The sequence below is a fragment of the Leopardus geoffroyi genome, chromosome A3 (genome assembly GCF_018350155.1).
Source record: "Leopardus geoffroyi isolate Oge1 chromosome A3, O.geoffroyi_Oge1_pat1.0, whole genome shotgun sequence".
Classification (NCBI taxonomy): Eukaryota; Metazoa; Chordata; class Mammalia; order Carnivora; family Felidae; genus Leopardus; species Leopardus geoffroyi.
The window spans coordinates 16888759-16901052 of NC_059336.1; the positions used below are offsets into that span (position 1 = coordinate 16888759).

The 12294-nt window shown below is 48.9% G+C and overlaps 1 protein-coding gene across 14 annotated transcripts in view; it reads right to left on the reverse strand.

Annotated features, from left to right (window-relative positions):
- The window catches only part of L3MBTL1 (L3MBTL histone methyl-lysine binding protein 1), a 40252-nt gene that overhangs the window by 19186 nt on the left and 8772 nt on the right, over nt 1-12294 (reverse strand). For 9 of the 14 annotated variants that reach the window (XM_045444550.1, XM_045444551.1, XM_045444547.1 and 6 more), the window contains exons 7-13: nt 11863-11947; nt 3970-4058; nt 3342-3446; nt 2308-2443; nt 1865-1974; nt 542-693; nt 29-105 (exon numbers count right to left, since the gene is read on the reverse strand). In XM_045444550.1, the coding sequence (XP_045300506.1) occupies nt 29-105; nt 542-693; nt 1865-1974; nt 2308-2443; nt 3342-3446; nt 3970-4058; nt 11863-11947 (754 nt within the window). The remainder of the gene's footprint in view (nt 1-28; nt 106-541; nt 694-1864; nt 1975-2307; nt 2444-3341; nt 3447-3969; nt 4059-11862; nt 11948-12294) is intronic. The other 5 variants (XM_045444545.1, XM_045444553.1, XM_045444554.1 and 2 more) reach the window with 3 other exon arrangements.

The following is a 12294-nucleotide window of genomic DNA, read 5'->3' on the forward strand; positions in this document are numbered from 1 at the left end:
GGGGCATTTGCTCAAGCTGCAGGGTCACCTTGTGGAGGGGTGAGGGGCTTTCCTTGCTTCTGGCACCAGCCCACCGGGTGGATGTAGGGGCTGCTGGGATCACACCTGAAACCAAGAATACTTCACTGTCCCAAGTGACACTTTGAGGCCTATGACAGCACAGCTCCAGCACCCAACCTCATTCTACTGCTTAGTGAGAGCTACACAGACGGCTGATGAAGTCAGAAAACCGTAGCATTAACTACAAACTCTAAGACTACAATAACGTATAAGGGAAAATCATGAATCACAGGTTTGCTCATCCTAACCTTGGTATTTTTAGGATGAAACGTTTAATTTTGCATTGTATTTCTTATGATATAGATCAAAGCCACAGGACAGTCCGTGATGCCCCGGAGCAAATATCAATGTCAGGACCAGGTTGGGGTTACATGGTGCCTGAGGTCTGAAAGTATTGCCTCCTGCCCCCACCATCCCCTCACCACCACCGCCCCCCCGCCCCCCTCCACCCACCCCAGCCAGGTCTGGGCCCTCCCACTACCAGTAGTCGTAAGTATCATCCCAGTTGTCAAAGTGCACCAAGAAGCGGCTGTCCACCACGTCGGTCACACTGGCCACACAGACAAGGGACGGGTTCATGCGGTCAACAGCTTCCAGCTTCATGCCCACCTGGAAGCCCAGGGGTGGGGGACTCTGTGGGCAAGAAGAGAGGCTGCCATAACAGGCTGGCTAGCACTAACCCAGAACCCACTGGCAAAGGAAGGAGTAGGTTCTCCAGGAGTTATGTCTGGGGTGGGGTAGGGTAGGGGGCATGGGAGAAACAGGCTGAGAAAGAGGGTCCTTCCAGGGCAGAATCATAACCCCAACCCCGAGCCACTTGGGAACTTGTGGCCTCCAAGGAAGGAAGCCTCACTGTGGTGGAAGATGAGAGACAGGCAGAAAGCCACGCATTCACCCAGAGAGTCTGTCTGGTTGAGTCTAAGCCTCTCCTACACAGACCAGCCTGGCCTAGCTTGCATTGAGGTGGCTGGGTCACTAGTGGGTGCTGGGAGGGAGAAGCTGTTGTGAGGCAGGGAGAGGGGAGGAAGAGCATCCATTGGGCGTAAGCTTCAAAAGCCATCACCTCCCTTGACCTTTGCAACAACCCTGTGGAGGTAAGTATTATCATCTCCATTTTATAGATTACATAATTTGCGCAGGACCACAGTGCTAGTCAATGGTGGGACCGGGATTTAAACAGTTTGACTTAAAAGCCTGCATTCCCTTTCATAATAGCAGGCAGAACCCCACCAGTCACCTGGGAACCTGTAGGTATGGTCTGTGGGGCCAGACCCGGGCGGGAGAGTAACTGCCTGAATGGCATGGTGGACGCCCTGACCCCTGGGGACCCTGCACTCTTGACCTGGTAACAATTTTAATGGGGGTTCCCTAAATCTTGCGGACTTCTGGCTGGAGATTAGGAGCTACTTCGACTGCTGGATACAGTTGCCAGCTGCCTTGAACAGAGAAAAAGACAAGGAGTGAACGTTGGGACTAAATGGGAGAGTCGCGGTGTTGGTCAAAAGGAAGGAAAAAGCAAGCTCCCAGAACAGAGGCTTGGACCTTACCCCCAGGTCTGCAGAGCAAACCGATGCAAGAAATAAGGACAGTGGCATCCCAGTGCCCAGGCTGAGATGGTGGGTGCCCGGAGGACAGGGTTTCTGCGGTAGGGAGGAGGGGAAACTGGGCAGACCCCATAACCAGGTCTCCCTCTGGCCCTTGGCCTGCCCAGAGCGCCCCTCCCATTTGGTGTGAGCTGAGAGCACTGGTAGATGAGCTCTCTTCTGCTGGGATTCTGTCCCAGAGGGTGGGAATACGCTCTCACTTGCTCGGGGCCACTCACGTGGCTCTGGTTCACAAACAGGTGCTTGGGGGCGGCCTGAGCTCTTGTGCTGCGCAGGTACTGGCTCCAGCTGAACTCCTCCTCCTTGTAACCTAGGCCCCTCAGGCGGGGAAGAACAGAGTGCCGTGCAGACAGAGGCTGGGCCATCACGAGGACACCCCGCGCTGAAGCAGCAGAATCAGGAAAGCCCAAGGACCTCCCAACCCTCAAGAACCTGCCCAGGGAGACCCTGCTGAGGTGGGACATGACCCGGGTCGTCACTCCAAGGGCAAGGGCAAAGCAGAAGCCCTGGGGCCTAGTCACAGCAGGATGAGATTAAAAGAGGCTAGTGGTGGAACGGGGAACAGGGGAGAAGGTCCCACAGGGAAGAACCAATGGGTCTGAGGGCTCACTGCCTCACTGTGATCAACCTGGCTAGGCCTTACCTTTGGGGGGCTGCAGTTTGTGCCCAGTCTTCTCAAACCAGCCAGCGGGGTGAATGTCAGGGGAGTTGGCATTGATCCAGAAGTCATGGCACTCGGAATACCCATCGAAGTGTAGACGTAGGCGGTAGCCACACACCTAGCCCCATGAGGGGGAATCACAGGGACTCTGATGCCAGCAGACTCCCACTCTCTCTCCCTCACCTCTCCTGGCCCAGCCTGGTGGTCTCAAGGGTCTCGAACGCTAGCAAGGTCCCCAGCCCACCACTCTTCCCTCATCCTGAACCTTGCCCCACACTCTCCCATCCTGCATTGAGGACAGATCATGTACTCATGAGCCGAGTCTGCATGTGAGACAGGCAGAGTCTAGGACATCCTCCTGCCCTTTTGAGCCCTGGACAGAACTGCAAGGGCACCTACCGAGGCTCAGGCCTGTTCAGAGGGCCCCTGATGACCCTTCCTTCTGCTACCGTCTCTCACTGCTCCCCCCTCACACTGCTGTGACCTCACTGAGCTGATGGCAGCTCCTTGAACTTGGCTCCCTGTTCTATGCCCATGACTTTTGCTTCTTCTGCCTGGAACACCTACTCACTCACAATTTATCCCTCAATGCTTGGCAGGAGGCCTTTCCTCTATGAAGCTCCTCTTGCCCCCTTGGGGCTGCCCTGCTCACATCTGCTGCCCTGTGTGGTAAGCTGCTGATGTGTTTATCTGGCTGATTCCCACACAAGTGTGAGCTCCCAGAGGACGAGATCATGGTTGGACTCATGCCAACACCTCTGCCCTCGGGATCCCTCCTCCTCAGGCTCCCCCAGCACTGCAGGATGCACCATTCAGTAACGTCCCACGCCCAATATTTAGGTTTTATTCCTATTTTAGCTTTCGGTGGGTTCCACCATAACCCCCTAAAGACTGGGTGCTTTCTGAGGGCAGGGCAGTGTCTCCGTCATCTGAGTCAGGACCTCCATGTCCCTAGCAGTCCCCATCAGGCTACCCAGAGAGACATCACCAGAATATGGGAGCAAGTCTCAGCTCACCTCAGCCACTGTGAGGATGAAGTACATGGACGGGTGTTGAGGGTCGATGCCTTCCAACTTCATGCCCAGTCTGAAGCCATTCTTATTATGAGTGACCGCCTGGTACTGTCAACGCACAGATTGGAGAGGACCCAGCCTCCATCCAGCCTTAGCCTTGCCTAGTGGGCTTGGGGTGAAGGAGCTGCCTTTAGACCCCACCCGCCTGGTATTACCAAAGTGGTAGCTTATTTGGGAATCTTTAGTGCAGGGATCCACAGCAGGACACACTAGCTCCCAGGTCCTCTGAAAAATGTGGGCTAAGTCAGGGCTGGATTTTTTAAGGGCTTGCTCTTACCCAAGTCATAGAGAGATCCGCATACAAGAACTGAGCAGAAGGTACCAGGATTCAAAAGTCCACAGGTCCAGTGATGGGTGAGCCAGGGTCCCACCTCTCTACTTCCTCCTATCCTGGGCGCCTCTCAAGAGTGAGCCCTTCTCTACTCTGGGACCCTAACCAGCCTCTCCCCCTTCCATTCTACCAGTCTTTTGAGGGATATCAGACACACAGAACACCAGAAGGTCTGAGGTTGGTGGTGAGTTCCTGGACTGGGTATGCAAGCTCTTCCTAGGTAGAAATTGCCTGACTCACGTCCTGGAAGAGGCTGACAGGGGCGGTGACAGCCTTCTGCTCCTCCAGGTAGGGCTCCCACGACCAGCCTTCCTTCTTCTCCCCTGATGCTGTGGACAGGAGACAGACAGACTAACCTCTGGACTGCTCCCGATAGATTCTTCTCCTGAGTTTCCCCTGACTCAACTCTACCTTACCTCCAAAACAAACCTTTGTCTATGATCACATGCTGCCCTCTGGGCCCTCCCAGCCATGCCAGCACCGGACAGCAGGGGTTCAGACTTCAGGGGAGACTCAGTCTCAGGCGGGGCTGCACCAAATTCTGTCTGCCCCACCCTCATTCCCAGACCACTGTCAGCAAAAGTACTTTGGATTATTTAGCAATTAAATTGAGGTCCCACAGAGGGACTCAGTTTTCTGACAAAGCCCAGTGACAAGTCCTGAGCCAGAGGAATTCATCACAGTGCCACCTAAGCTCACAGGGATAGAAGAGGAAAAAGAGAAATGAGACAGGAACCATGGAAGGAGGAAGAAACGGAGGAGCAAGGTCACACAGAAATGAGAAACTCTCTTTTTTCGAATCTTCTTCCTCTAAACACACACAGGTACACACAGATACACAAGTATGTTATATGTGTGCTTAGTATGCCCACAGAGTACAGACTGATTCCATGGCCCTCCTTGACATACACATGCCATGTGTGCACGCACCTGTGTGTGCACACGCGCGTGCGCGCGCACACACACACACACACACACACACACACACACACTGTGGTTAGGAATCTCCAGAGGAGATCCCTCCTGGGGAGAGGGAGAGAAATTTCCCGATGGGACCTTCAGGTTAGTGTAAGATGGAGACCAGGCCTCCAGAACAGAGAGAAACATTCTTTAAAGACTAGAATAGGTGACAATGTGTACGGTAGGCTCACAAGGTCAGCCTGAGCTGCCTTTAGCTGAAGGCTACAGATAATGAAAGAGGCAAAAACCTGCAAAAATCAATTCATATCCCTTGGGTAAACAGCTCCAGCTTCTTCTAGAAACTTCACTGACTCAATTTTGTCATCTAAGATATGCAGACAACTTCATCTACCACAGGGAGTCATTTAAAGAAGTAAATGAAATGCTGTGAGTAAAAGATCTTCTTGAAATGCAAAGTGCTGGTCTTGTGTTACTGGTCTTCCTAGGGTTCCATGAAGTCTGTCTGATCTGGATTCTCGCTCTGCCATGCTCTGGCTCTCTTGGCTACTGCCCTGGATCATTCAGATGTGGAGTGATTTGTTACTTAGGAAGAAGCTTTTCTTCTTTAGCTGGAACCGCAGTGGCTAGAAGCATCTCCCTAGGAGCTGCCTAAGTTCCCTGGCCACTGTACTGAGCCTCGAGATCCCCACCATCTGACCCAGCTGGGCCAAAGCAAGTCTTTTCTTCATCAACTGATCAACCAAGCCATCAGACTGTCTCAGAGATCTACACCTACACACCAACCCAGAGTACATCTCTTCCCACTACCCTCTGTCCTGAGTGAAACCTGGATTGTCCCTTGAACACACCACTTGTGTTCCCTCAAGAAATCGTCAGTTCTCCCACTTGGCCTTTATCCAGACTTACAGAGCATGCCAAGGGAGGAGAGAGTAGGCTTTGGGACGCCAGGCCTGGCATCGTCTCCCCGCGTCTTGCCACTGCCGTTCTACATTATCCTGCATAATACCTCTTCACTTTTTCCAAATCACCACTATTATCACCAGCCCTTCACAACCCCTGAGCCTTTCTCCCCAGACGTTCTCACTTCTCACTCTTCCTAAACCGTACATGAGCCACTTGTTGGACTTCTCACCTCAGGAAGCTCTGCCCCTCCTGGGCTCCTAACTCTAAGTTCTTCTCCCCTCAGCCACACTCCAATGTGGCCAAGCTCTAAGACACCCCCCACTCTGCTGCCCAGGCCACAGTAGAGACCTCTGGCCTCCCCATCTTCTGTGTCTTACCCTTCCAACCCCCAACCATGCCACTTGCCGCCCTAACCCTTTATTATCTGCATTCTCTCACTAGTCACAATGCATAACAGGTATATAGACTTTACAGTTTACCATCACCACCATTTCCATTTCCCTTAACCATTCCTTCACCACTGAGTGAAGGCTTCACCATTGAGTGGGGCTTCCTGTGTGCCAAGGCTGGTGCCAGAAACTGGGGGTACAGGGATGCCTCAGAGACCTCACATATGTGGTCCCCTTTAATATTCACACAATGTCTCAAGGAGATAGGTAGGGGTCATGGTAATCCTTTTCACAGATGAGAAAAGAGATGAGAAATGGAATCCAGTGGAGAGAGGTCCGACTACTAAACCCTTCAGTAATGACTAGACGTCTCCTCCCTGACCACGCCCCAGCCTCCTCTGGTTTCCTGCATCGTTTTCCCATGGTGAACAACAGGCTGAGCTGTTAGCTACATCCTCAAGACCAGATGAGTCCCAACGCTTCTGCATACAGTTGTACAGTATGCACACTGTACACAGGTGCCCAGCCAAGAGGGTGAATGGGCTGAAATCCAGCCTAGGCTCCTTGCCGAGCCATGTGGCTAAGTCTACTGTGAAGAAAGGTTGCCTTTTTCTAATTGGGTCTGCTCAGAAAGGGCACCTGCTTACAATGTGTGTCAAGGTACCGCATAGGCCAGCTGTGGTACTCATCCTCTTTTGACTTCCAGAAATGCTCCTTTGCTTATTCCTGCTTCCTTAGACTAGATGCTCTTGACTAGCAGTTTCTTCAGCTAGCTCAAGCTGTCCAAAACCAAATTCATGACTTCTCTGCCAAAGCTGTGGTCTTCTCAGTCTAGTCCATCCTGGTCGATGGCACGAGTATCCATTCAGTCACATAAGCCAGGAACATGAGAGGGATCCTTTATGTCTCTTTTTTCACGCCCAGCCTCCTTCAGTCCCTGAGTTCTGCTGACTCCAACTTCTACCTGTCTCTCGAATCTATCCCCACCTCTCTCTATGCTCACTGTTGGTCTCACTTTGAGCCTGGTTCAAGAGCCCCTGGACTGATCTCTCTGCCTCAGATTCAGTCTATTGCCAGAATAGCTCTAAAATAAAAATCATTTCTTTCTTTGCTTTATGTCTACAATGGCTTCTGATTTACAACCAAAAGTCCAAACACCTTTCTGCAGCACACAAAGCTGTCAGTGACTAGCTTACCATGCATTTCCACGTCCCTGTGTGCTTCTGTGCCTTTGCACATCCTCATCCCTCTGCCTCATAGATGCTGTCCCCACTGTGTCCCATCCTCTTATCTTCTTCTCACCCACAGCTCCAGCACTAGCACAGGGTTTTACACAGAAAGATAATCACCAATTGTTTGTTAAGTGAATGACTAGGAGGATGTATGCGTGCATGCACGGATATGTGGACGACTGGACGTATGGATGCAGGGATGTATGGATGTATAGACGCACAGAGGGAAGTAACATCATCCCACCTACCCTGTGCAGCCTTCCTTGGCTCTATGAGGCAGCACTTGTTCCGTGACAGTCCTTTGTACCTACATACCTCAACCACAACAGTTATTATACTATTCCATAACTACCTGTTAAAAAAATTTTTTTTCATTCATTATTTTTGATAGAGACAGAGACAGAGAGAGAGCAGGGGAGGAGCAGAAAGAGAGGGGGACAGAGGCTCCGAAGAGGGCTCTGTGCTGACAGCAGAGAGCCTGATGTGGGATTTGAACTCACAAACTGTGAGATCATGACCTGAGCCAAAGTCAAACGCTTAACTGACTGAATCACCCAGGTGCCTTCTCTCTCTCTTTAAAGTTTATTTATGTATTTTTGAGAGAGAGAGACAGAGAGGGAGAGAGAGAGAGAGAGGCAGAGAGAGAGGAAGGGAGAGAATCCTAAGCAGGCTCTGCACTGTCAGCACAGAGCCCAACACAGGGCTCGAACTCCTGAACCGTCAGATCATGATCTGAGGCTTAACCAACTGAGCCATGCAGGCACCCCTCATTCCTCAAATGTCTTGATGTCCCTGTGCTACCAAGCCCCCTTCCATCTGAGCACTTCCTTCTTGCTGCACTCTCTTAGCTGTATCTTCTTCCTCTTCTCTTGCCATCGGTGGTTCTTTCTCCCACTCCAACCCTGCTCCTCAATGATGGGAACCCTAGAAATACACCAATTGCTTCCCATTTCCTCTCTTTGTGCTGACTCTCTTGGGAAGGTTCTTGAGCGCTGCTTCAGTAGTTTAGGTGGAGATAATTCGCAGATTAATGGTTCTAGCCAGACTTTCCACTCTAAGGTCTACAGGAGAGAAGGAAAACCTAAAGAACAGAATGCTATGGCTCAAGAACAACCAATCACAAGTAGTCACCAGGGTGCCAACCATGTGCTGGATCTTTTTGTTTTAAATTTGCCACAGAAACATGTATTTGCCTATCTCTTCTGCGGTATGGTTAGCCAGTATTTGCCTATCTCTTCTGCAGCATGGTTAGCCAGTCCAGAATCAGTTCATTTCAAGACAGAAAACTTAATCAAGAGCCTGCCACTTGAGGTCAACATGTACCCGGCAAGGATCTATGCCTGGGAACACCAAGCCAAAGAGGCTGGGCTCCATAATGCTATGGTCTATTCTTCACTTGGCCTTCAGTTTCTAGTAAGTACAAATGGACCTTTCTGAAAATCTCATGAAAGTCATGGACCATCTACCCAGAAAAATAAGCAATTCACAGAATTTTGCACATAAATTTAGATTAGGGACCTCAGTTAAGAAGGCACTGTTGTCGGGGCGCCTGGGTGGCACAGTCGGTTAAGCGTCCGACTTCAGCCAGGTCACGATCTCGCGGTCCGTGAGTTCAAGCCCCGCGTCGGGCTCTGGGCTGATGGCTCAGAGCCTGGAGCCTGTTTCCGATTCTGTGTCTCCCTCTCTCTCTGCCCCTCCCCTGTTCATGCTCTGTCTCTCTCTGTCCCAAAAATAAATAAACGTTGAAAAAAAAAAAAATTAAAAAAAAAAAAAAAAAAAAAAAAAAGAAGGCACTGTTCTAAGAGTCCTACTGATAAATGACTTGTACCAAAGCACACACTCATATTCTCAACTTGCTCCCCAACTTTACGGCACACTCTTTGTATTTCAATATAAAATGTGTTTCCTATACCAAATTAAAAAATGGCATGGATCTGAATATTTATCTAAAGAAAATATATAAATGGCCAATAAGCACATGATTAGCTATCAGTGAAATGCAAATCAAAACCACAATGAGATATTACTTCACACCCATGAGGATGGCTATAATAAAAAGAGACAATAACAAGCGTTGATGAGGGTGTGAATAAACTGGAACTCTCAAACTGGTGGGAATGTAAAATGGCACAGCCACTTAGGAAAACAGTCTAGCAGTTCCTTAAAAGGCTAAACATAGAGTTACCATATAACCCAGCAATTCACTCCTGGGTACACAATCAAGAAGAATGAAAACATATCCACACAAAAACTTATACATGGATATTCATATCAGCATTACTCATAATAGCCCCAAAGTGGAAGCACCTCATATCCATCAATCAATAAATAAACAAAGTGTGATATAACCACACAATGGAATATTACTCAGCAATAGAAAGGAATGGGGTACCGATGGCCGCTACCCCATGGATAAACCTTTAAAACACTGTGCTAAGTGAAAGAAGCCAGTCACAAAGAGCCACCATATTATGTGATCCCATGTATGTGAAATGTCCACAGGACATTCTAGGCATTCTAGGCAAATCCACATCCACAGAAAATAAACCTGGGGTTGCCTAGGACTACAGGGATATTGGTGGTTTGGGGGGAATGATAGCTAAGGGACCCAGGGTTTCTTTTTGGAGTGATGAAAAAAATGTTTTGAAATTGATTGTGGTGGTGGTTACACAACTCTGTGAGTACACGAAAACCCACTGAATTGTACAATTCAAATGGATGGACTGCATGGTTTATGAATTCCATCTCAATAAAGCCGCTAAAAAAACCTGTACCTTGTAAAAATACATATGAAGCACTAACTGCGAAAACTGGATAGAGCGGACACCAATCAGAATGAAAACATTCTGCTCCTCAGAAAACATCATTTAGAAAGGAAAAAGCAAGCCAAAGACTGGGAGAAAATATTTTCTTTAGCATATATGTTTGATAAAGGACTTATATCCAGACTATATAAAGAATCAATAATAAGAAGATAAACAACTTGATTAAGAATGGGCAAAAATGTATGTCTCAGGCAACTATAAGGAAACAGAAGAAGATGCTTGCAGGACTGCTCTGAATGTGAAAAGGCTGTAACAAGTTGACCCCAAAGAATCCCACCTGATCTGGATGTGGGCAGAACGAGAGGGGACACGAGAATATCAGAATAACTGTTAATGACCAAATATACTGTAAAGACTTTTACCATGGTGTGTTAGAAAATGATTCTTCAAACAAAGTGGCTGTTGCAACGATAAAGCAGATATATGCAAGAGAGAGAGAGAGAGAGAGAGAGAGCGCCTGAGTACACACATGAGTTACATGGCTCTAAACCGTAAACTATTGGAACATCCTGTGAGGACTAGATAACGTCAGTCTTGTACAACATGAGCCCAGCAGCTGGCCATCTAACCGCCAAACAGTGTAAACAGAACACAGATTCTCCACACACACACAGGACACTCAAGCAAACCTGCCACCCCCACCCTGAGCCCTAGATTCTTCTGCCAAAAGACCCCAAAAATGAGTGGGAAAAAATTTAGCCATAAATGCAAACTTCTGTTGACTAACAGAGTATCTTTCCTTGAAAAAAGGAAAAAAGACAGAAAAGGGAAAATATCCAGAAGATGGTGAGCAGTATGGTGAGAAGTATGAATCGAAAGATAACTCTGTACTGGACGAGAGGACCCAGCTAAAAGAATGCTGATTCATGAATCTAGCTCCCTAAGTAAGACAGAGCAGTTGAACCACTGTCTTGAGGAGTTAGACACTGTCTCCTTCCTCTGAATAAGACTTAAGAGGTCATAAACCAATGAGAGCTATGCTTTTGGCTTCTGATGTGAGAGCCTTGGGTGAGAGACAGCAGTGAAAATTTGGTTTGGATGTGATGGGCAAAATTTCCAATAGGCACTACAGTGTTCGGAACCCTGGGCACAGCCTGGGTTCCTCTGGCTGGCACTGATCTGTCAAGGCAGAATGTCTTAAGAACTCACCTCAGCCTCTGGCTCTCTCTGGGACAGGAAAGACAGTAAATCATGCAACTGAACCATGGACCAAGTGGAACCACCAACATACGACTCATCCATTCATGCACTGAATAAATATTTATTGAGAGTCTACTCAACACCAGTCGCTAAGCTAAGTACCGAGGATACAATGATTAATGCAGCTTTGAGGGAGGAAGGTAGACATTAAACAAGAAGTGTGATAAATGTTACTTAGCTTAGCGGACTGTTGTCACATGGGAATGGAGAAGGGCTGAGGGCCAGAGCTGACTATGAATGACTTTTGTTCCACTTTTCTTGGAACCAAAGGGCCAGAATGGAGGCCCAAATAGCAAGGTCAGAGGAATGACTGGTATGAACTTGCTCACACCACCAAAGGGAAGCAATGCCATGTGGTGCCGTTAAAAGCTGTTTAAGTCTTTGGATACTGAGCCTGGCAGTGAGGCCTATTCACAACTAGATAATAGAGAATACACAACTACATGATACAGTTCTCCCCGATATACGCATATCGGCGCATAAATCAGAATCATTGTCTCTCTCGCTCATTTTTTCTCCCTCTGTCTCACATACACCAGTTCATACTCATCTATATATATACCACCCACCATCACATTCCTAACCCATACTCCCAGCCTCACACCTCCAAAAGCATATACACACGTCGCACCAATATATATACACACACACAGGCCACCATACCAGGCTGGCTGCTGTTCCACTCCTCACTTTCCGGGGTGCTGGCAGTGGGCTGTCCCTCTGGATCCTTTCCTTCTTCTTGTTTCTCCTGTGGAAGGCAAGCCTTATTCCTGTCCTCAAGGGTTGAAGTCCCAGACTCTATTCCCCTGCCTGGCTCCCTGGCCACACGGTGTTCAGTCACAAACAAGTGGAATTTCTGCTAGGCTACCAGCTGGAACATAGCTCCAGTGGACAACCCCTTATGAGGTTGAGGTGCACGCACATGACCATACAGCCCTTAGTGATGCAGTCTGATGACAATCTTCCTCATTCCCCTCAGAACTGCTCTGTGTGGATTTTACCTGCCCACTGGAACTTTCATGCTCTGTCTCTTCCAGCTTCTCTGCAACTAGAGCCCTGTGCTCCCAGGCCTCTGGCCTTGTGACTGGGCTCCGG